Source organism: Rhipicephalus sanguineus, chromosome 9 (assembly GCF_013339695.2).
Source record: "Rhipicephalus sanguineus isolate Rsan-2018 chromosome 9, BIME_Rsan_1.4, whole genome shotgun sequence".
Classification (NCBI taxonomy): domain Eukaryota; kingdom Metazoa; phylum Arthropoda; class Arachnida; order Ixodida; family Ixodidae; genus Rhipicephalus; species Rhipicephalus sanguineus.
The window spans coordinates 14,809,969-14,834,082 of NC_051184.2; the positions used below are offsets into that span (position 1 = coordinate 14,809,969).

Sequence of the window (24,114 nt, forward strand, 5' to 3'; positions counted from 1 at the left end):
TTATATAAACTCTGCATCGACACAGTGCTAGTTTAATATAAAGAAAGGACAGGCGTGTGTTTTTCTGTGCGCGTTTTTGTGTGCACGTATAGTTGTGCTGGATTGCAACGGATTCGCGCCTGATTAATCCGTTAATGTTTCGACAACCGTAAGAGATTTCACAGTCTTTCCTCCAACCCAGCGACACCCTAATGCAGTAAGTTCGCATTTCGACACCAACAGGGTTCTAAATATAACAGCGCGACTGCGTCAACAAGCACACAACCGAAGAACCGACAAGGTAGTCGTTCAAGAAGTCCAGATGTTGCAGGTTGAAAAGTGCATAACTAAAAAGCCCCACTTTCGGCGTTACCAAGACAGCATGCAATGTAAACACCAGGCACACGTGGAGCTTCAATGTCGAAATGAATACCTTGCTAGACAGTCTACAAAAGAGGGCGTTTCCTGACGCGTCATGTAACATTCTGCGGAGGGCCCAGAATAGTGCGCGAGTAAATGTAAAGCGCTCCACTCGAATATCTGCGCGACACTAAACTTATACACATCTGGTAGTAGATTGATGAACTGTGAAGTAGACGAAGAGATGGTGCAGCTCCTTGTTCAGGTTGCCAGGCTAACCCCACTTGTAGAATAAAACTAAACCAACTAACTAGCCAAACAACCAAACTAGTGCTTCAAACAAGGTTTTCCGTGTGAATATGCGTATGTGTGCGCGCGCGCGTGCTGAATTTCACTCGTGAACGCTTTGCGATGCAGTGAGTGGCGAAATGCGAATCTGCTGAAAAACGGCACCAACACAACCGACGGAGAGGCGCGCGAAGTAGGCTCTCCCATTTGTGATATTGCGCCCCATGCTGGGGCGCATAAGGCAGAAACAAACCGGAAGCGAGAAAACTGTAGCGCGTGATACGAAGCTCAAGCTTTAGCGCGCGCCACCCGCGTTCAATTCAATATGCGCAACACTGAACTTCCGAAACCGCGCCGAAAACATCGTTCACGGCTGCACAAATCCATAATACACACACACGCACAAAGGAAAGAAAGGCATACGCAACCGAGAGAGCAAGAACAGATGCGCAGACTGAAGTATAATAGGATGGGGGCGCTGCTGGCGTCATGCAGGGTAAACAGGAAAGCCGTATATCCGCGTCTAGGCATTATGCGCCAATCTATGTCGGCGAGCCTGAGCAAGCTTTCAGATAACGCAGATAAGGCGAGCAAAACAGAAGCGGCGGAAGAAAATTGGGCGCGTATACCCGGAAGCACCGTTGAACCGCGGTACGCTTTCGCGCGACACGCGAGCGCGTGTACCGCAAGAATTGCGTATCCACCGTTATGATGAGGGCGGTCTCGTTCACGAAGTTTGCCCACTGTTCGAAATTTGCCGAACCTGCTGCGATCGAAATTGGATGCCGTGGTACTCTTCGCTGCGCTAGTTGAGAAGCTATCGTAATTGGTTACGGCACTTGGCACCTCTACCCATGCAAGTTCGTATTTAGCAATATAGTACATGCATGCTCCTGCATTATTCCGCCATCGAATCCGACCAAGATCGAAACTATGACCTCGCGCTAAGCAGAGCAGCGTTGCACAGCCGTATACAGAGCGGCCCGTAATGACAGAAATAAATCAAACTTGCTGACGTGCCGAAGCCACGATGTGATTATGAGGCGCGCCGTATATAGTGGGGAACTCCGGGCTAATATTTACCACTTGGGATTCTTTAACGTGCGATTGATATCTAAGTGCACGGGTGTTCTAAGTATACTTCCGTGTGAACGTGCACTTTCAGGAGAAGCGGCACTGTTCGTTCCTCCTTTCCTTCTTTTTATCGCCTGTCCATCATCGCCGTGTGTATGGACACATTGGCGCCGCCTTGGGCGTGTTAACAGAATGGGCGTCTGGTTGACCTCCGCGTCTTTTCTATTCCGTGCCTCTCCGTCTCGATCACGGCGCGTATATCTGAATTAATGCACAATGCGCGAGCCGCTTTTCCTGGGTAATACCTTAAATCCAAAATGCCGCAGGTTTAACAAACGCGCCTCCTCTCGGATGAAGAACGACGGGATTAGGAGGAGCGCGTCATAGCGTTGCGACGCGAAACCGAAGAGCGTTCGCGGCAGTTTCGCAATCTGTGGACGGCGAGTGCCCAAGACTGTGCAAGCGCTCCTGTAATGAGCAGGCAGATGAAAAGTGGGCGCGTTTAGAAGCACTCAAGCACGCGCGCTTTCGACGGGTATATATAGCGATAGTAAACGGATGCAGCACGACGGAATAAAAGTGGAGAGGGCGAAGAAAGGAGAACGGCATCAAACGAGGGGAGGAAAGTGACAACTGAACAAGTTCAAATGACGTGCTCAGCATCATCATTGGATAGGGAAGAACGAAATGGAGAAATATAAGAAAACCGAAGTAGGTAATTCTAAAGCGGCCTACGATCGATCATTTGTTATCACAGTTATTACTACATGTGAGTACGGAGTGCATAGCAACTAAATTAAGAAACTGAGCGAAAAGAAGTAAATATAACAGTGATAATCATTACGATTATTGGTGTTATAAATAAAGAGTAAATTAAAGAAGTGAGAGAGAAGGATCGTCAACAACAAAGGTGGCGGCGATGGTCATGTTCATCATCTCATTAACCGTCAGGTAAGAAAGAAATGCGCACTCTACTCTCCGAGCAAGAAAAAAAGAAATGAAAAGCGTATGTGTTACTCTTTTCAGGCAGTTCTGACTTGCCACGTGTATACGATTCTCTTTAAAGGGGCACTGACACAAAATTTCGCGGCCGAGAAAGCCCGCGGGATCGATTCCCGTGAATATGCGTATATCATCTGCAAAATATCAACAGCTAATATAGCTTGGAAGGTACCTTAAATGAATTTTGAAGTTTGCGTGAGATCGACACCCTCGCCCAATTCACACCCTCAAAGGTGACCCTCGGTGACTCCCTACTTGCCTCACGTGACCACGCTGCAACAAGTTCTGACGACGTCATAGCCGCCATTTTTTTTTTTTTTTTTGCCGCGTTCGCTCCAGCAGTATAGTGCCTGCAATATACTAGTATATTCTCGGCACTATACCACCAGCCTACTTCTCGGCGGCTGCTCGCGAACCAGCGCGGAAGTGCGTCACAGTTCTGTGTGCTGACGTGATCTAGCGCTGCACCCGCTAGGTGGTGATAGTTGCACCCGGAGGCCGGAGGCTTGTCGTTATTGAAACCGAAACTGACAGTGGTCGGTAATGAGGAGCCTGTAATTAATTATCTGTCGCGCGCTGCAGCAAACGATGTGCCATGTTATGACTAACAGGCCCCCAGCAACACATCGTGGCAAAAAAACGCGAGGCCAAAATTTTCGTGTCAGAAACTCTTTAAAGAGACAGGTTAACTCTCTTTTGAGACCCTGTATCTCTGTCGTGAATGAATGAAGGAAAGCTTGAGGGCTCGTTTCTTTTGTCTGACACAACCTTAATGAAACCAGCAGATAATGAAGCCACGAGGGAAGGTATAGGGAACGTTAATTGTGCTGTTTTAAGTGTACTGTAGTAATTGTGATATAGATGTGAAGAAAATAAAGTGTACAAAATGACAACTTGCCGCCGGCAGGAACCGAACCTGCAACCTTCAGATTACGCGCCCGATGCCATTCATAAGCTTGAGAATAAGAAAGCGTTACAATGATAATCACAACGGTTGCCATCATTATGGGAATGAAGAATAAGTTAGGTAAGCAAAGAAAGAAGCTAAGGACATAAAGTAGGAAGGTGAGAAAACACGAAATTACGGGAAGGAAGCGAAATAGTAAAGAAAACACGAAGAAAAAAAAAAACATGAAGGAAGCAAAGAAAGGAATATCGAAAGAAAACGCAATCGCAGGCGCCCTAGCGACAGGCACGTCGACGGACACATTATAAGCTCGGCGGATTATCCAGCACGGGATCGATGAATGCGAAAGGCGCAGCATTAGCGGCAGGGATTAACGCCGCTATTAGGGCACCCAAGTCCTCGACACGGGTTTTGCTTCGCTCGACGCATCAGAAAAGACGCGCCAATCTATCCCGCAGGATTGGCGCAAAAGAAAACGCGGAACAAAGACGGCACTAGTTGCACTTGCGCAACGTCGGTTATACAACGAATTAACAACAAAGAAAAAAAAATGGCATTAAAGAAAAAGAAACGGTCGAAGGGCGCTCCATTGAAATGCAGCGCTTTGCGAGAATGGGTCGTAAACAAGGTTACGCGGGCATTGAACAAAATTCAGTCGAGCGAGAGAGATACGTCTTTTGACACCTTCTTTTTCGTGTTGCATTATAGATCGTCTTTGTTTATACTTTAGTTCTTACCGACTCAGTGTTGTCAGATGGACTGACAGAAATGCTGTAAACGCGAGCGCTCTCGTTCACATTAGCGCCATCAGGCGGACAGAAGTGATTACTATAACGAAAAAAGAAAGAGAAACCTTTCATAGAGGGAACTGCACGATAAAATGCGCCCATTAAATTGCAGAACTAGCGCTACACACGTGTGGCGCGAGGCGTCAGAAAAAAGAAAGAAAGGAAGAAAGCCCTGCGCGGACTGCGTGTCGCTGTCAGCTGCGCATGCCGCATGGCCTCGGACTGTCAGCAGAGGTAATAAGAGGATATGACGCATACAGAGAAGGCTGCCATCAAAGATGGACGAAAAATCGGCGCATTTGCCAAAGTGGATTGTGCAATGCACATCCGCCCTTGATCACTCACCCCTCCTCTACACGCTTGACGATTTTGCAAATGCCGCCGCTACTTCATGCCTCGCCACGCAAGACACGAATTTCCCAAAAAGCCTCGTTTTCGTTACGTCTTTTTGCGCTGTCGCCGGCAGCCGTCGGTGATGTGAAACGCCTTCTTTGGTCAGACACGTTAGTTAGCCAGCTTCCAATAACGCGCATAGGAAGAACGAATGCTATAATATACGCACACGGGCTGCATCCACATTCTCCAATTCGATTACGAGCGCTTCCCTAAGAAGAAGACGAATCTTAGAAAGACAGAAGACTGCGCTATTGGTACAGACCTAACTTTCCTTTCCGACGCTCGTTCAGTTGCTAGTGGGCCTTCCTGTTGTTCCGATCTCTGCTGTTGTGTCCGTGTGCGCGCGCCAACTTCCGTTATCACGAAGAAGACGAAACGCGGGAAGAACAGTGTTGACGTCCGAAGGAAATAAACAAATGAACAGATAAATAGAAACAAGCTAGCAGCTGTCTCTACGCAGATCTAATACGCGGCTAAGATCAAATGCTCCCTTCTTTGGCGCTAAAAGAAGATCCCGATTTCGTGCTCACAAGGCGCAGACCTTGTGTCACCCGCGACACTAGCGTGCCATCCAACGCCACTCGGTCGTTACGTTGTGATAAAGCGGGTATAAGATAGCCAGGAATTTCCTTAGAAGATTATTGTATATCGGGCGAATCGGAACACGCTGATGATGTAGCGGTGAAAGGGAGCTGCACCCTTGGGGGCACCTTTCTGTCAATCAAAAATAGTCGTCATCCGGTTAGCTTGCATTTACCTCCATGAAAACTATGCACTCGCCACTTTGCCTATCAACAGTTGTATGTGAGGGTGATAGCGCGCATGCCAGTAGTGACCTTGAAGTACCGGGCGTGCGCCGATAAAAGCGAGGAGGATCAACAGGCAGAATTTCAGTTCAAGATGGAAGCTCGAAGAGATTCTTCAACACGGGGTGTCGCGTTCAAGAATTTTTCATCTCATTAAGTGGTCAAGCTTTTTGAGTGCAGAATGCACCTCGGAGGTTTGCTCCCTATACGCGAACATCCTCCGAGCATCACACTATGCGCAGGTTGAAAGCTCGCGCATGAACACACAGGCGCTCGCACGGCTGGGACTCGATACTGCACACTCGTGCTCGACATCAACGCGCCGGAACCACTGAGTCATCGCGGTGGGGTCTGCCAAGCCGAACAGCTGGAGTGCGTCCTCAGTTTCTAAAAGGCTCCACTGGGCGCTAGAATGGCCAAGCTGTAGCTGCCGTTTGAAGACGCTGCTCCTCTAAAGGCCCGGGGCCCACGACAGCAGGGCACGACATTCGCATTGTAATCGAATGCTGGCCGGGGCCCGCTGTATATCGTCGGGGCCGTTGCCCGACGATATCCTTTCACTTTGGCAAAGAGCATCTGTTCCTCCTGTCAGTGAGTGCAACTTTCTTGCGACTCAGCGCGACGCAATATTGCCTACAACGTTCCTGAAGGAACACGAAGCCAAAAAAAAAAAGAAAAACAAAAAGGAAAGCACTGAATAGGGTGAAGATCGTTTTCCGCTATTTTTTGTTTGGTGCGAGCTACAACCTCAAGACATGGGAACTTTGCGTTCGTTGGTTTCTCTAAAGTAAATTAGAGATTTCGAAAGTAACTTTCACCAGTGATAGCCTCGTAGTATACACAGCATTGAAATTAAAACCGGAATCACGTGATTCTAAGGCTCCATAACTGATCCCTCAGCTAAATGTGTACATAAAGCTATGCGGCCACAATATAACTGTAGAATTCTGTCAGCTAACGCCGTAAAACATATTTCTGATGCACGCCATCTTGGCTACCTACGCTTCTTATATTTATTTGAAATTCTTCGAAACATGCCTTCTCGTGCAATGCTATACCATTGGACAACGAAAGTGGCTTCCGGCTCGGACAGACAGACGTCAAGAACAATGAGCGCCGTCGCCTACAAGTATCTGCCCCAAACGCCATGACGACACACGTCTTGTTAGACCAGATGAGCGAGAATAGAAGTATCGAAGTATCGTTTAATCACGAGTATACAGACTGAAGTGAAGCCGATACATTTATTACAGGCTTTGATGTTGCACAAGCACAGCCCAGAATGCAATAAATATTGGCACGCTTCCATACGAACTGCACGACTCGTCCTTTTTAAGCCAAACCTTCGACGACTGCTTTCTTCCTCGCGCTTAGGCTGTTGAACTTCTGGGCAGCAAACTCGAATGAGTTGTTAGTCTTACGGCTAATATGGTATTACAGTTAGCACGCTAAACACTGCCATTACAAAAATGAGCCGTCGTTGATAGCGCACGTGCTCGCAACTACAGCGAAAAAGTAATAAACGTAGACGGCGGCAACTTCGCGGAAATAAAAGCTGTACCGAAGCTCCAAGTTTCAGCGTACAGTATAACAACGATCCACATATTCTCACTATATTTGCAGCTGTATAAGCGTAGAGTATGACCAATCAGCTAATGGCTCAGGAGAAGCTGCAGCATAGATTTTTCTTTCTGCTTATCAATCACTCCGTTGTTCTTGGATCTCGCCGAAAACGAAAGAAATCTGCGAGCAATTAAGTAAATCTAAACTATCCTGTCGCGAAGCTCGAGCTTTAGCGCGACCTGCGCGCTACCAAAAAAGCGAACGGCAAATCATTACGCTAATGGGAACACCCGAGCCCCTCGGGTTTCGATATATGCCGGCGCCAGCAACAATGCGCGCGCACTAAATCCCGCCGAAGCCTGACGAATGGAGGCAGCCTACCTCGCGAACAAGTCATACAAAACGGTGCGCTAAGTCAGAGAGCAAACGCCCGCTAGAAGTACGGCTCTGAAAGATATCTCAGAAACAAATGTCCGAACGAATGCCGTATCTTCGAATTGCAGTCCGCCCTCGGTGTATAGCGCATTCAAATGCTGGGTGTAAAAAAGCGCACTCCAATTGCCTCTACGCCAGTATCTCGTCGTGTAGAGCGTTCATGTTAAAATTTTTTTGTTTTGTGTGTGAGAAACTTTCACGCGAGAGAGAGAGAAAAAAAAAACATTTATTGCAGAGATATTTGTGAGTGAGATTTGTGTTTTAAGTGGCTGGACGGGAACTTTTAAAGTATGCTCGAGATGAGCTTTTTCAGATACGGCACTACAGGCGCGGTAGCTCGTCTTTCTTGCAAGCACCATTAACAATAAAACATATATATTCCATCTCAGTGGTTATCACACTGTCCTCCCGATTACAAGGTCTTGGGGTGGATTCTTTTGAAAAGCAACAACAACAACAACAACAACAACAACAACAACAACAACAACAACAACAACAACAACAACAACAACAACAACAACAACAACAACAACAACAATAATAATAATAATAATAATAATAATAATAATAATAATAATAATAATAATAATAATAATAATAATAATAATTTGTTCGCACAAACCGAGACAACAATCCGCACACCCCGAGACAAGGCTGCACGCATACTTCGCGGACTATAGTCGAAACAATGCGGCAGTTTTGCAACAACATTTTGCCACTGCAGGACTCTGTATAGGCGCGCTTCTAAGCATTGAATCTAAATAGTTTTCTTTGTTCCACGAGCGCGGGATTGCGTCGCGCGCGCACTCTAACGCACGAACGCAGGCGCACAAGCCACGGGCGTATAGTGGGAGACAGGCACCTGGTAGCCGTCCGTAATGAGGCCTTAGAAGCGGAATGTCGCAATGCGCAGAAAGTCGCAGCGACTGGAAGAGGTCACTGCATTTGAGAAACATGCACTTCGCTTTGCCCACACAAGCGTTCGCGATCGCTTTCCCGCCCGTTCGGATGCTGGCTCGTCATTACAGAATGCCCGGGTCGCATTGGAAAGCGCCCTCATTGCGTACGCATGAGGTGCCGAGTCATTATACTGGACGAGAGAGAGCGAAGAGCAAGACGACGAACGGCGAGGAAGACCACACTTTCCGAGCAGATGTCGTCGGGGAAGTTGCGACTAAGGAGCGACCACAAATTGCTAGTGCCGTGGGCTTTCGACAAAAAACAGGTTGACGAGTGAGAAGACCAGGACCACGAAGGAGAAAGTGGATATGAATCGGAATGAAACGAACAAGACGACGAGGACAGATGTCGTTGCTATTCAGGGTTAATTCTCCATTTCAGCGGTGCGCGAACAGTGAATTTTACGAAAACAAGAAGCAGCGCGAAAAAAACGACAACAAAAAAGGAACACACGCAACGGGACTAGCGCTAGTCCTGTTGTGTGTGTTCCTTTCTTGTTATGAGTGCAAATCAGCGCAGCCGTCGGGAGGGGACAGAAGAGAGGACACAGAGCGCTGACACAGAGCGCCTTTTTTTGTTTTTTTCGCGCTGCTTCTAGTTTTCGCATCATGAACCGACTCGCCCAAACCTACAAGTCGTTGTTGCTAACACAGTGAATTTTAGAGCCAAATCGAATACGAATACGAATCGATAACTATTCGAATAGTTTTCCACTATTAAGGCAGCCATTTTCAAAGCAGTCCATGAATTCCGCATTATTTGATTTCAAACAAATATTCGCAAACTTCAACAAAGGAATATTACGATTAGTTTTAACGGACAAAACATTACCACAATTATGTACACTGAGTTGTGCTCGTACGCAGCAGAAACTAGAGCCTTCTAGATTAAGTTAAGGATGATATACAGCAGTGACGGCAGCATTCAAGGTGGTACTTTGTCACACTTTTAAATAAACTTGTGCACACACAAAAAAATAAGCAATTTTCACGAGTCAACATCAGCAGGAATTTCCCGATGTTCCCGATGATAATAGTGGATTGATGATAGTGTCGCTGATGATGATACTGTCGAACATAGCGTCGATAGCCCCATAAAAGCTTGGGCTGCATGAATTTTGGTAATTCAATTGCTAAAACAAGAAAAATTACCCCTCACTGCTACAACGTTGCGCTCCTTTGGGTTTTTCCCGTTAGTGTTGATTGTTCGAAAACTACTCGGTATTTCGACTATGCACCATTAGCTTCGGTTACAGGAACCAATCGGACGCCGTTCGAATCCTTCTTCGAATGTTCGCACGCGCTCCCGACGGCAGCCACATAAGTCAGCTATGACTTCCAGAGGCACCGTGGGTGTATGGACGCTACTAAGATCCATTTATTAAAGTTGTTTAAACGGGTTTGGCGACAAGTTCGAGTAAAAGTGGTCGATACTGCTACCAAGAAGCAACTTCGAACGTTACAAAACCTTTTTTGCAATGTATACCGATTGAGCCAGGAGGGACGCTGACAGTCTACATTAAACAAACAGGCAAGTAGACCTGAACCGCGATTGCCCGCACTGCTGAGAAAAAAAGAAAAAGGAACGTAAAAAAACAAAAGGATGCCGACATCAAGAAGCTAGAAGCTTTTCTGCAACTTATTAAGTCCGCGAGGATCGGCTCGTGTCGTTTATGTTGCGAGCGTGGAGTGCGCTCTGATTGCATGCGTCAGCGTTATTCCTTCCGGTCGTTTCTCCTTTGAAGCCCCCCCCCCCCCCCCCCCCCTGTCCTCCCACCCCTTTTTCTTTGCGACAGCAGAGCGGACGAATCGGTTTAGTTCAACTCCCTGCCTTTTCATCCTCTACTAACCGAGCCTATCTCAACTACAGTTCCGTTTACAAGGAAGGCTTACACTCGGAACAAACAAACAAGCATAAAAAGATAAGTTATTGGACGGCGGAGACAACGCGTCTTGCCTTCTAGAGCCGTATAAATTTCTGAATGGAGTCGCAGAGATATTCCTCGCACGCCTATGAGGAAACGTAAGATAAACAGGAAGAGTGCATATAGCTCCCTGGGCCCAGCAGGCCGTGTGCCTGAAAGCGCGGATTGGAGAAGTTACTACCGCCGACATAACTCTCACAACTACGACTTCCGGCGCAGTGGAGCCCACCCACACTTTGTCAAAGTGCGAAAGACGTCCACTTTCGCAGTCGGCCTTGGCTTCTTTGTTCGCAGCGCTCGGCAGCTCTGCTGACGTCAGCGTTCACGTCACGAGCATTATATGCGCACAGCAATGCTTTGTTTCACATTCTGCTTTCCACTAGGACTCGCAAGTCGAAGTCCGACCTGTATAATAGTATAATCGCTGAAGAATAATAATCTAATTCCGCGAACGTCACGTTGTTTATTGAGCTCTGCCACATTAACCGTTTGCGGGCCTCGTGTATTGCAGACCTATTTCTGAATGTCGACCTTATTCCTGAAATACAAGACGCCAGCAAAAGTGTGCCTCTTCTCAGCTGAACGTCGACGCACATGCGCTCGTCTCGGTTCAATTTATCGCCCTTTGTGTATAAAGTGAAGCGCACACAAAACAACTTTGTTCGGCGAAGGAGAAGAATCAGTTCTCGCTTTGCTGAAAAAAAAAAACAAAAAAAACATGTTTTCATGTAATGTAGGACTGTGTTATTTTATGGGTAAAGGATATATATATATATATATATATATATATATATATATATATATATATATATATATATATATATATATATATATATATATATCTGTGTGTGTGTGTGTGTATTAGCACGTAGTCTCATCTGAATACACTGCGTCACACAGAAAATATAACGACAACAACAGCGAAAACATTGCATATATGTCAAGGTGACAGCTGACTTCGGCTCACCTAGCGGAAGATTCTTCATCTGGTCTGCACATAGAAAGGGACTCGCGGTTGGTCAGTACACGTAGCTGACGTTTTCAATGTGAGCGCGACTTTTTTTTTCACACAGAGGCTTCAATCTATGACGACCTTCGCGAGCAGAAAACTTTCATATCACTTGACACATTGTGTCAGAGAAAAACAAAACAACGAAAACGGTTAACTCGTTATACAAAGTTTTTTTTGTAAAACGAGAAAGAGCGCCCAATTAACGAATTTTCTCCTCAAAAGAAACGGTGATGTTCAGATAAACACGGCGAGCGTTCAGCTGAACACGTTCGTGCCGCTACACTCGGCAACCCGCTTTGTGCGCCCAACTATGGTTGTTTTCTTCAAATCACTGATTGTTTGAATCCTGCAAGTCTTTCTTTTTTGTGTGAGCTAAGTTACGCATAGCGACAGCGTCGTATATTTCGGTTTTCACCGAGGCTGCGCCATAACTTCGCAGCACGCATACTGCTTATGTTAAGAGATACGAGAGGGTAATATCAACGCAGACAGCGAGGCGAACTTAAGCAACAAGAAGGGCGCCTCGCCGCAAGTGACAAGAAGAGCTCACATAAAAATGTCGAGTCAATAGCGTTAACCAACGTAAGCTAGAGAGGATTTTGCTTTCGGGCGCCGCCATCTTGGAGCGTCATGTACCGAGCCCCCGCGCCAGCATTCTGATGATTTCAGATCGACCTAAGCATCGCTAATTCGTTACAGATACAAAACAAAATGGCAGCGTTAACATTCAAGGCAGGAGCAATAACAAGGCGGCAATCGGGGCCAGGTGGTACGTCTTCATGCTTGCGATGCGCTGCAGGTAGACACGGACCACGAAAGAACGAGAAACAACACAGGCAATGAAAGGCTTCTCTAGTAAAGGATCTCATAAACAAGCTCCGAGGCGAAAAAACAAAGACAGTATAGAAACGTGAATTTTCGCTCCATGGCAAGAATGATAGACGAGATCGTGCTTGCAAAAATTTTCGCAATCATTATATTTTTGCTGAAATCGACAAACAATGAAGAACCGTAAACATTGCTGACAGTGGCTGCTTGTTTACAAAGACGAAATACGTCTCTATCATAAAGATCGCGGGATGACAACAACTGCGAAACTACACATACATCATCTTTGTGATATGCACGGAGACGAATCATAGCTATGGCGCTACAAGACTGCACAGTTTTTCGCGAGACGCAGGTAATATATTACAGGAGACAAACACTTTGTTCTTCTTGCAGGTGGATAAGGCTTATGCTTGTTGTCTAGTTGGAGAGTATCAAAACAAGCCTCAGCGCCGAAGATGGAACATATGCACACAACAACGTCAGTAAGGTTGACAAGAACTCCGGCGTTCGGGAAGTTTGAAAGAAACGTACGTCCGGACTCACGGTATGCGATTAAAATGCAGTGGCGGCTTCAGAACAAGAGCCGCTACCAGTGCTCGCTACCTTGCCTACCTCTAGAATCCAATACTTGATCTCCGACAGGCGGTTTTGGAGCACGTGAATGGTGGTAAAGTAAAACAAGTCCATACGACAAAACGGCTCCCCTAAAAGAAAGTCTGTGTATAAAAACAAATATATTCGTGGAAACGAGATGCTCGCGAGCTGCCTTTGAAGCTCGAGGATCCATCATCGTTACTACGGGCCACGAGAAAGAAAGAAATTCAGTGGCTCGTAAATGTGCGTTCGCTGAAGTTTGTTGCAAACAAAATTTGCGGCAGGTTTCCGAAAAAGATCAAAGGGTATCGTCTGTTTGAGCCAGCACCCAATTTCATCACTAGCCCTGACCACGCACGAGGCTGCCAGCATTTTAATGAAGAAGCCGAGCCAAGGCAAGCCGCAGTAAAAATACTCCGTCCTTTTTCTTCTTTTTTTTTAATTTCTTCCTCATCTAGTACAGCGTACGCGCAAGACACGACAGAAGCAAGCGGCGTTGTATCAACTCTGAAAGAAATAAATGAATAAAATCTCCCTTGATGGAATTCGGAATGAAGACGAGAAAATGCCGGAAGCGTGGATGTGGTCGAAGTTGGAAAGACAAGAAAGAAAAGTTTGGATGAAGAATGGAAACGAAAAAAGAAAAAGAGCGCAATCGGCTTGGAAGCAAACATCGCAGCCAGACAAGGACGCTGAGTACTGAAAAACAGCATGCGCAAATGTACGTTTTTCGTTTGAATACTTTGTATTCAAGGAAATGGAGCTAGGCTCACAACCAACTTGACAAAGAGTCACTGTACGTAGATAATGTACTCCCGCATTGTTTCCAGGGGACGTCTGTCTGTATGGAGCTTTTTGACATCTGAATCTGTGTCGCCCTCCGCTCTAGCGCAGCGGCTCGTGTTTCGCGCTGTTAAGATGGATGAGGGTTCGATACCGAGCCTCGGAGAACAACCTTCAACTGCATCTCAACAGAAAGTACATTCGAAGCAACAAACAGTCTGTGGATAACATTTCTAAATAACGACTAACTTGTGGGACACCTGCACCCGAAGACTGCTGCTCCGGAGCCGCGTATAGAATGACACCATGCACGGAAGCAATATTCTCGTACATCGCGTGGTCGATGGAAAGAAGAAATATGCTTCGCGTTCATTCCGGTTCCTCGAGTATGTCGTTCGAGTTTCCTCATTCAAGTCGTGCATTTCTTAGCCTCGGTATGCATGCAGGGGCCAAGGCAAACACTAAGCGATGCATAAAACCTTCTAAAAAATGCAGAAATGCTGAAAACGGCGCAGCGGGAATCGGCACTGACGTTGGACGGCTAAGAGTTGATTGGGACTCGTCTCGTGGGCCGCCGCCAGCTTGTACGAAACGGGAGACAATGCGAACGAAGTCGGTGTCGCCGATAGAGCTCACCGCAGACGCGGATGGGCTACACGGAGCCAAAGGGTACGCTTTCCCATCGGAGGCGAACAGGGATGCGCAGAGGAATAATGGAGGTCCAAATGGAGGCAGCTCTCTTTTCAAGGCACGCGAGGAGAGATTGGGAAATGCATATGGGTACGGTGCAGTAAGTGGTAACGCTGAGAAGGAGGTGCCCGCAAATGACGACGCGGTTTCACGCAGTTACGAGAACGGGAGAACTCGGCGTCAGCGAAGAAGAACACGTGGGTGGATGAAGCGAGGGCAGAACGTTAGGAGGAAACCGAGAGGGAAGAAATGCCTCGCCTTCTGTATCAGACACGCAGATGAAAGAAGGGTTACGACGATCTGAACGATTAGCCAATACGCGCAAGGGCAAGGCTAGATATTGCGGGCGTTGTATTGCGAGCTTCAGAAACGAGAACGGACATGCGGATGACGAGAACCGGCGCATTCAGCATGTCATGGCCGATGGCGGATGAGAAACAACGAAATGAACGGGAGAGAAAAGGCACAGGGGAAGACGGTCTCAACCTTCGACGCGTTGAAATTGAGATACATTCCATCAGAAAGCTGTATAGCTGAAGAAAAGCACAACCGTATAAGGGTGCCTGGATGCGCGCGCCCTGCGCCTCGGTGGTCATGAAAACGCGGTCATTGCGACGCCATAATGACCGCGTTTTAATGACCACCGAGGTGCAAGCATATCGCTTCAAGCGGATGTCACGTGGTGCATTACGGTAGCGACGACGGCGCACCCGACGGCGCGAAATGGGAAGTGTCCGGGCGTTACCTCCGCGATCAGCTCCGGTCATCAACTTCGATCGGCAACGGCGCACTGCCGCAGTTGAGCGCGGAGGCCGCGGTCCAGGGATGACACGAGTCGAAGACGCGACAGACGCGCGTCCCAAGTTCCGACGTAGTTTACCTTGATGACTCGTGGGATGTTTGAACGCCGGTTCTCTCAAAATGCGCGGGCTTGCTTCCGTCTTTATTAAAATTCAATTTGGTGTGAGAAAACGGGAAGGTACGCTTCGTTACAGCAAGCTAAAAAACATGAAATGAAAAAAAAAACGATATAAAGAAATCTCCCATGGTGTCTACCTGTGCGGTCTAGCCCGGACCACAAACATGCCGGATCTCGTAATAGTTTATTCACTCACTCACTCGACACTCGACTAAAAGTGGCCAGGAAAGGACGAAAAGAAGAAATAATCAAAATCGCTATGCACACTTATGAAGACAAGCGCGCAAGAAAATGTCTCCGTGGGCAGAGTCCGAAACATATAGGCCGGTCACCCATGACACCGCCGACAAAGTCGATACAAGTATTTTCTCATGCACTTGCAGACACGACAAACACGAGGTCGGTCAGGTAGAAAAGAAACAGAACATAAAGAATACAAATAGTATTGTGCCCGTTAAAAATCGCGAAGTGCGCTCACTGCCCGCCTCGGCTCCTGCAGACTATGCGTTTGTTGCAGGTCGTCGCCATATTGTGAGCACACTTAGGAACGTTTCGACATGATTATTCGTAAAGATGACTTCGTTTCATTATGATAGTACATTTTATGCGCCATTAGACTGCGCCTGTCAGAACATGCTGAAAGTTCACAGGAAGTCAATCGATGTAGTGACAGTTCTATAGCGAAATATAGCTTCTCAACAAATAAACTCCTAAATTAGCACACGTGCGTGCAAAACAACTTTGTTTTGCGACATTTGGCCAGAGAGAGAGATACGAAGAGGAAAGGCAGGGAGGTTAACCGAGCTTTGGCTCGGTTGGCTACCCTGCACTTGGGGAGAGGGGGAAAGGAAAGGGTAGAGAAGAAGGGAAGGCCAGGGATAACATATCTCCTAGGCACATAATGTCATTAACACGCACGAAGCTCGACAGCTGTCATGATTTCGGGAAACTCGTCTGTAAACATCGCCGGAAGCAAAAATTTGCAACAGGCAGAGAATGCGTGGCATATTTCTCGTCCTCTACAGCACTTATCATCATCGTAGTTAATTATGAATACAGACGCACAGATTCGCCAACATATATTTTAAACCAGCCCGGTGTGCAAACACTGTCCACAAGAACGAAACACGCTCGCTTGAAATTCCCGTTACAACGTTACAACTACTAAAAAATATCTACAAGATGGATTCATTCAAATACCTATCATTTTCCCAGGCTCGATAAACACGTAATAAGCATGCGCGCACATTGACAGAATACTCGTGTAAAAACTGCACGTATAAGTGTTCATTCTTCCGCTCGCAATAACAGAATGGAATCAACTTGATGCGACCATCACTAGCACCGACTCATTATGAGAATTCGCTGCACAGATGGAAAAAACTGTTCGCGCATAGCGGTAGCTGTGCATGCAGGGACGCCGATCCAGATATGTTGTGCGTTAGGTAAAGCGACACGTCTTTTCAAAAGCCTTCTTTTTTTTACGATAGTTTAGCCATTTCTGATATATGCTTTCAATGCTTGCAATTCCATTTCCTTCTGTTTTGTTGCTTTCCGAGTCGTGATGCTACGGCTATCGTGATTACATTTGTACGCTCATACAGTTTCCTTTCTATTACCGTTCAGTTCGATCTTAGCATCGTATTATATCCATAACTTTCTTGTATCTTGTACTTTTTGTAAATATTGTGTATCATTATCATTATTATTATTTAACTTCTGTATTCTTCAATTGTGTTTATCATCTTCATGTCCTGTTCTTATGCTTGCAAGTGTTTTCTTCTATGTTTCTTATTCGTTTATTATTTTTTGTGAAACAATTATTTTACTGCCCAATTGCCACGCTCTCGAAGGAGAGTAGCAGTATTGTAAATAAATAAATAAATAAATAAATAAATAAATAAATAAATAAATAAATAAGCTGAAAGATGCCCAAATTCTCTCTTCTTATTGCTCGCTTAGCGTTTTGTTTCTACCATATTTCGCACACACAACAATAATAATAATAATAATAATAATAATAATAATAATAATAATAATAATAATAATAATAATAATAATAATAATAATAATAATAATAATAATAATAATAATAATAATAATAACTGCTGGGCTTTTACTTTTCAAAACCTCGATATGATTACGAGGCACGCCGTGGTGGACTACTACGGATAAATTTCGACCACCTGGGGTTCGCTATTGACGTGCATCGAAATCTAAGCACACGGGTGTTCGCATGCCGCCCGCATCGAAATGCTGTCGCCATGACCGGGAACCGAACCCGCGCCCTCGAGATTAGCAGGGCGACGCATTACGCGATAAGCAACCACGGCCGGTCCACACAAGATAAATTATTGCTGAAGAAGAAATAATAATAGAGAAGGAAAGGCAGGGAGGTTAACCAGCATAGGACAACCGGTTTGCTACCCTACACATGGGGACAGGGAGATTTAAAGATGAAGAGGAAAGAGAGAGAGAATATAGTGTGTGCTATCTTTCTATTGCTGAAAATGCGCGCAGTATTGCTGAAACTTGAGCAACAAGGGCAAGGGGGACGGGGGGTGCTTGATGGCATCGATGGATTTTCAAAACGCGTTAAGTAGAATTTAAGGACGCTTGAAAAACGAACGCAAAACGACGGAGAACACACAGAAAAGGAAGTACACAGCACAACGCTCATCCTGTGTCCTTTTCTCGGGTATGCATCGATTCCATCTCGCCCACCTTTCTACCTTATACTGCAATTTGAGCAAGAACACCCAATTCCCCCCTCCTTTTCTTTAAGATTACGGACATCTTAAGAGAGGGAGAAATAGAGAGAAGAAAAAAGAAGGAACACTTACGTAAATAAAATCGCAACATACGGCTTTCATGACTGAATGCTCCAGACAAGCACTATCCGCAACCGGAGTGAATTTTTCAGTGTACGACAAACGCGTAGACGCTTCGGAATGGATCGAACTTCGCCGTCAGGCAGCGCCGCACGATGATGAAATATTAAGAGGCACTGATGCAGCGCACGCGTATATATATTTATGCCCTTACGTATACACGTAATTCGAATCAACTTCAATCTTGGCAAGAAATAACGTAATACCAAAAGGTACTTGAGAAACCGTAAGCGAAACGTTGCTTTTCTGTTTTGTTTCGGAAAGGCGACGTTTTGGCGAGCGAAAAGGCATCTGACTGATGCGGATCCGTCCGCGTTCGACTGCACTATGCGATTCACAGGGACAATTTCTTGTCGTTATTTCGTTTAAAATACTGTGAAGCGTTGGGAATTGAACCGTATTGGCGTTATCTCAGACGGGAGCCGCCAAGAGACGCGCGAGGCCTGCGAACGCGGGCGCGAAAGAATATTCCCCCAGTTACGAGATGAATTTTTCATTGAGCTCCAGCACGCACCGCAGTGTTCCTGCGGTCGGGTGCGTGGCTAACATTCTTCGAAATTCCGACGAAAAACGATTAAGGTGGGAAAACAAACTCACAGCACACTCGGTAACCATTAACAAGACTGTATTGCGCAATAAAAGACCACATAAAAGCGCCTGTGCCTCGTGTTCCTTCTGTCCGTCTTCGTAAAGTGCGCGCTGTTTTTGGCGTATGATGAACAACCAGCCATCTCGAGATGTGTTACAAAAGACCATATACGACGAAATTAACGCCATAAAAAAAGGAACTCTAAACCGGTAAAAGATGCACACAGTATCACATACCTGCCACGTGAAGCATGGGATTATATAATTGTGCTTTTGCGCGAAATCACGCTGCCCTACTGCGTAAAAGAAAATCCACAACCGCTATCATCATCATCCTCATTTAACTTCTTCCACCAGCAAGACTGAACTTCAACGTCATCTCCAGTATGTTACCCACGACTTGCGTCAGCCGAGATGAGAAGAAAGTTACGTCACGGTAATTTGTAACGACAACGCGTAATAAAGAACTCTGCCGTATCGTCTTAAGCCACAACCACTTAGGTGAGACAAATCCATGTACCAGGCATTATTCTCATAGCAGACGAACAATCGTCGTGTCAGTTAAAAATTCCGTAGAAATGTTTATGTTGTCGGGAAACATACGGAAAGCTCCCGCGTTAAACATCGGGGGGGAACGCGCGGGATTTTTCTCGCTATATACGTCAACGTGGGCTAAAATAGTTTGACGGGAACTTCCCGGACAACGTTTGCAGTGACGAGCGTTCCTTATCAACTCGATGCCAAGCGAAAAGCGCAAAGCGCGCTTTATCGCGACGTCGCACGCGTTCGATGAGTGCAATTTTACCGGGCAACTGACTCGTCGGGGGAAACCGTCGGGGCAGCCGGCAAGGCGGAACGGCCGAGAATGCTCTCGCTGGTGACCGTGAAACCCGCACGGCTTCACGTTTATCGTAAACTTCGGCGCATTGCAGCAGGGCATACCGCGGACTACGTTTCCGCTCTCGGGTGTAATAATAATGTAATTGCTGGGGTTTAACGCTCCAAAACCACGATAATGATTATAAGGGACGCCGTAGTGAAGGGCTCCGGAAATTTGGACCACCTGGGATTCTTTAACGCGCACCTAAATCGAAGTACACGGGAGTTTTCGGCTCCACCGAAACGCGGTTGTCGCGGCCGGGATTCGATCCCACGACCTTCGAGTCAGCAGTCGAGTTTGTATTATTATTATTATTATTATTATTATTATTATTATTATTATTATTATTATTATTATTATTATTATTATCATTATTATTATTATTATTAAATGTATATAAGGAGGGGTTGGTGCCAATGTGTGGCGCCGGCTGCTCCTCTTCTTTTGCACAATAGTTGTCGCAAAACTATACGAAGGCACATAGAAGAACACGCACGCAGTCAGTCCCAGTTCTTCAATACAGAAAGGTGTCCACTCAACGCGAAAGTTCACAAAACAAAAATATCCCCACAAATCTCCACACGTAACACAAAAGTTCGCCAAGATGATGCCACTGCCACTTGCAAATTGTCTCTTTAAGTACGGCACTCTAACTGAAACTGGTATTCGCGAACGGTTGCAATCACGAATACTTTCTGAGAGCATCAATCGGGAGACAGATGAAAAACAACGAAAGAAGCGCTTTCGTATCTAAACTCGACTCATTCGCGCGTGCGTTGGAAAACCACATGACTCATGGCCCGAGTGCAAGCGCAGCTCGCGAAGTTCTCGTGATAAATTTCATCACATCTGCGGCATCTTTTGTGCCAAGGAAATCTCTAGTGCAGGTTTAAGGAATGTCAAGAATAAATGTATCGAGCAAGAACACCTTGTCGGACACGCAAGTCCTCGTGACGGAGCAATGATTTAGGAAAAAAAAAAACAATGAAGGTACAGTCAACGCGATCCAAGAGAACGTTGAGGGAACTTATCCTGCAAATATGCGCAGTCGTAAGCATATACCGGGTGCGGCCTCAGGATGTGGAAATATCCAAGGTTCTCGGCCATACCGCGGTGCGTAAGCTTATCAATAAGCACGAGTGGTCTTTAGGTGCACGTCTGGGTGCCACGCTGAATGTTCGTCCTGGCAAGGTGTTTACTTTAATGTCATTTCATTAATATTACATCTCACAGTGCTTTGACAACGGCAACTTATGAAACATGTTTAATGTCGTCAAAATCCTCGTTTTCGCTACGGCACGTTTCACTAAGCACAGCTCACTTATACGTGTTTCCTGAAGAAATATTAATCACGTGGATGGAGCATTCATAGGTGCTATCATTTTCGATTACATTTAAGGCATACTGTGCTTGAGACATGTCGCTCTAAGTAACGTTTCGTGTCGCAAAGTTTGAGAGTGCTGACGTGCATAAACTTGAAATTCGACACTACTTTCGCAAGCCTGTAAGTTTGACAACGAATGGAATAACAGCTCTATCAGCTCGAAGCATGCTGCAAGTACTGGAAACGTTAAGAACCAGTCCATGCAAGCCTCCGTTAAGGTGAATGACTTCTAGTCAATTTTCTCTACGACAGTCACAGAGGCAATGGAATCAAACAGTTCTCGGTTGTGCGTTCTCTCTTTCTTCATTTTTTTTCACGCACCCTTGCCCCAGTGCGGCGTAGCAGATCAAGCGCTTTCTCTATCGAGGTTTCGAAATGAACTGCGTTACCTTGCGGTGAGTTTGCGCGCCGGCAGTTCGTTCATCTTCTCCCAGAAGGAGCATCTCGACTTGATGCGCAGAGCACTGGTGCTCAGTGTGCGAGGTAGGTGAAGGCCCGGGTCGCGCGCCATCTCCGAAACGACGCCGCCGGCGAAGGGGTCTTCGAACGGCGACAGCGGAGAGAGCACGGCGCTTCGTACGAATGCCACGGCGATCCTGCGAGCCGGCGACTTCGAAGACGACCGTCACTTTCTAACTAACCGGCTTCGAGAGACGCACTAATTTCCGCGCACCACTTCACAAATACGACGAGGAAGTTCCAGCAGTCGACGTCACCACAGGGTTCGCAAGGTCGAAGACTCGCGGCTGACCCCGCAAAAAATTCTTTGTCACAAGCACGGCTCTCAGAACTGTCTCTGGAACAAACTTCTTCCGCATGAAACGCAGTGACGTAGCATAGTAAAAAAATCGGAAACGATCCTCCGATGGCGCCGGTGTGTAGGTCCGGAAGGAACACGTAGCGGACTAAACTGCACCGTTCGCCCGCAGCAGACGACAGACGAGAGAGGAGGCGGCGGAAAGCACGTCCGTCAGGAAGGGAAGACCCCGCATTAGCAGTGTACAGCAGCCGCCAGCGGCAGCGCGAGCTGCCAAAGGACCAAGTGCCGCCAAGACGCAATGACGTCGTCGACGTCCCAACTTTTTGATTGGACACTCGGGTTGCACAACGGCGTCCGCTCGCTATTCGTAGTGACAGCTGCAGCTACGCGCGGTACGCCAGAGCCCGCTGGCGATGCTTCGAACGACAGGCCTTATCCTTCAAAGCGACGGCGCGTTGGTGAGCAGCGGCGATGCCGCGAAGTCGAATCCACGCGGCGCGACCAACACATCACCGACGCGCGCGCACTTCACGAAATCCTCACAAGGCCGATCGCGTGAGTCCGGTGGCGTCCGAAGTAGCGCCAAAGCGTGACCGTATTTTTCTTCACGGGACCCCGAACTGAGTTGAGCGAGCGCTGATGCTTTTGCCTTTCCCCTTTTCCGGGAAGAAGCCAGGGGCAGGAAATCCGATGCGCTTGCAGCAGCAGCGAGCCGTCGGAGAGCGCAAATATGAAAGTGCTATCGGAGAAACCGTTGAGTAACGGTTCGTGAGCGAAGCAAGGCGACACAAAACTTGGGGAGGTGTGCTCGTTTCTGATCGGAGGGCGGAGCGTCGACTTCGAAGCGCAGAAGCGCGATGCGCGCCGCCGCCGGCGCTCTCAAAGCTCGCAGCAGACGAAACTCGGCGTGCGAGATGAACAAGTCATAAAGAGAGACGGCCGACCAGCGCAACGTGCGTGTACTGAGGGAGAGCTGCAGGCGGCGGAGGCACGGGCTGCGGCTAAAACCCGGAACGAGGCGGAGAGGAAAAAAGCGGGATGGCGAGCAGGCGACGTGGAAAGAAACGGAAAACGAAACCGAACTCGGCGCGTAATTTGTCCGTTACTGCGCGGTCATTTGCTCGAAATGTAACGAAGGACGCATCATATCTCTAATTATTACTTGCATGCTTTCTCGATGAATACCTTAGCTCGAATCGCTCCGGTAGAACGGAGTTAGCTCGAATAAAACTGAACAGTCACAAACTTCGATAACCTGCCGTCGTGGCTTCGTATTCCTTGTTTCCGTAGTTGAGTAATTTTGACTTGAAACTCAGGTGCCCTCCCAAACTAAACAGTCTTAAAAGGATATGGGTTTGAGCTTGTTGGTAAGGCTTCATGGGTTCGAAACAGCGCGTAAAATACGAGGACACAGGACCAGGCCTGGTCCTGTCTGTTTTTTTCTGTGTCCTCGTAGTTTACGCGCTGTTTCGAACCCACGGAGAAAGAAGTCATGCACGGACCCTCCGTGTCACTCACTGCGTGTCGCTTTTTATTATAAGTGCGGACATTCTCACCACTTAACAACCCTCTGTTCTTTTTTTTTAAGTCGCGTCGTAAAGTAATAGTTTCTTTTTTCTTCTTACTTTTTATAGAAAAAACAATACACAGTGATTATGCTATGTGTTCTCTCAGTATACGTCTGTTCACCAGTACTTTCTAGAACAGAAATAATAATGAAAATGATCTTCCCCGTATGAATGAATGTCTCTTCTGTTCAGGTGGCTGGCTATGTTTTAAGAGCTCAATAATAATAATAATAATAATAATAATAATAATAATAATAATAATAATAATAATAATAATAATAATAATAATAATAATAATAATAATAATAATGACACAGAAACAGTAAAGGTTTCTATACAAGAGGTATCGCAAGTCAGGTAAAAGGAGAAAAACCTATCTAAACCAACTACGTTAAATGGATAAGAAGCGATGCTATTAATTTTTAAAGCGGCGGACATTTAAACCCCGTGGCTTATATCAACGGATACTTAGCGCTTCCAACGACACTTTCATAGAACCGACTGTTGGCCAGCATTACGCAGAAGAAAAAAAAAAGACAAAAACAAAAAAGACCGATAACTAACCAAACTTCAGTTCTTAGAATCGCTTTTGTGAGAGAAAATGTGCACACGGGTCAAATATCGTTGGCATAAAAGTGTTCAACACACTCCACAGTCAAACGTGTTGACCATAAAGTATTCACTCCTTTTTCGGATTCTTTCTCGCCGACATACTTTTTGCCTATACCTTAC

At 46.5% G+C, this 24,114-nt stretch overlaps 1 protein-coding gene across 7 annotated transcripts in view; it reads right to left on the minus strand.

The window, feature by feature from the left end:
* LOC119404642 (cAMP-specific 3',5'-cyclic phosphodiesterase) overlaps positions 1-24,114 on the minus strand; it is a 633,421-nt gene that overhangs the window by 73,284 nt on the left and 536,023 nt on the right. Inside the window, exon 1 of one of the 7 annotated variants that reach the window (XM_037671221.2) lies at positions 21,444-22,159. The exons of the other annotated variants lie outside the window; for them this stretch is intronic. Within the exon in view, the coding sequence (XP_037527149.1) occupies positions 21,444-21,565 (122 nt within the window). The 5' untranslated portion in view covers positions 21,566-22,159. Of the gene's footprint in view, positions 1-21,443; positions 22,160-24,114 lie in introns of those variants that run through there. 7 annotated transcript variants of the gene reach the window in all.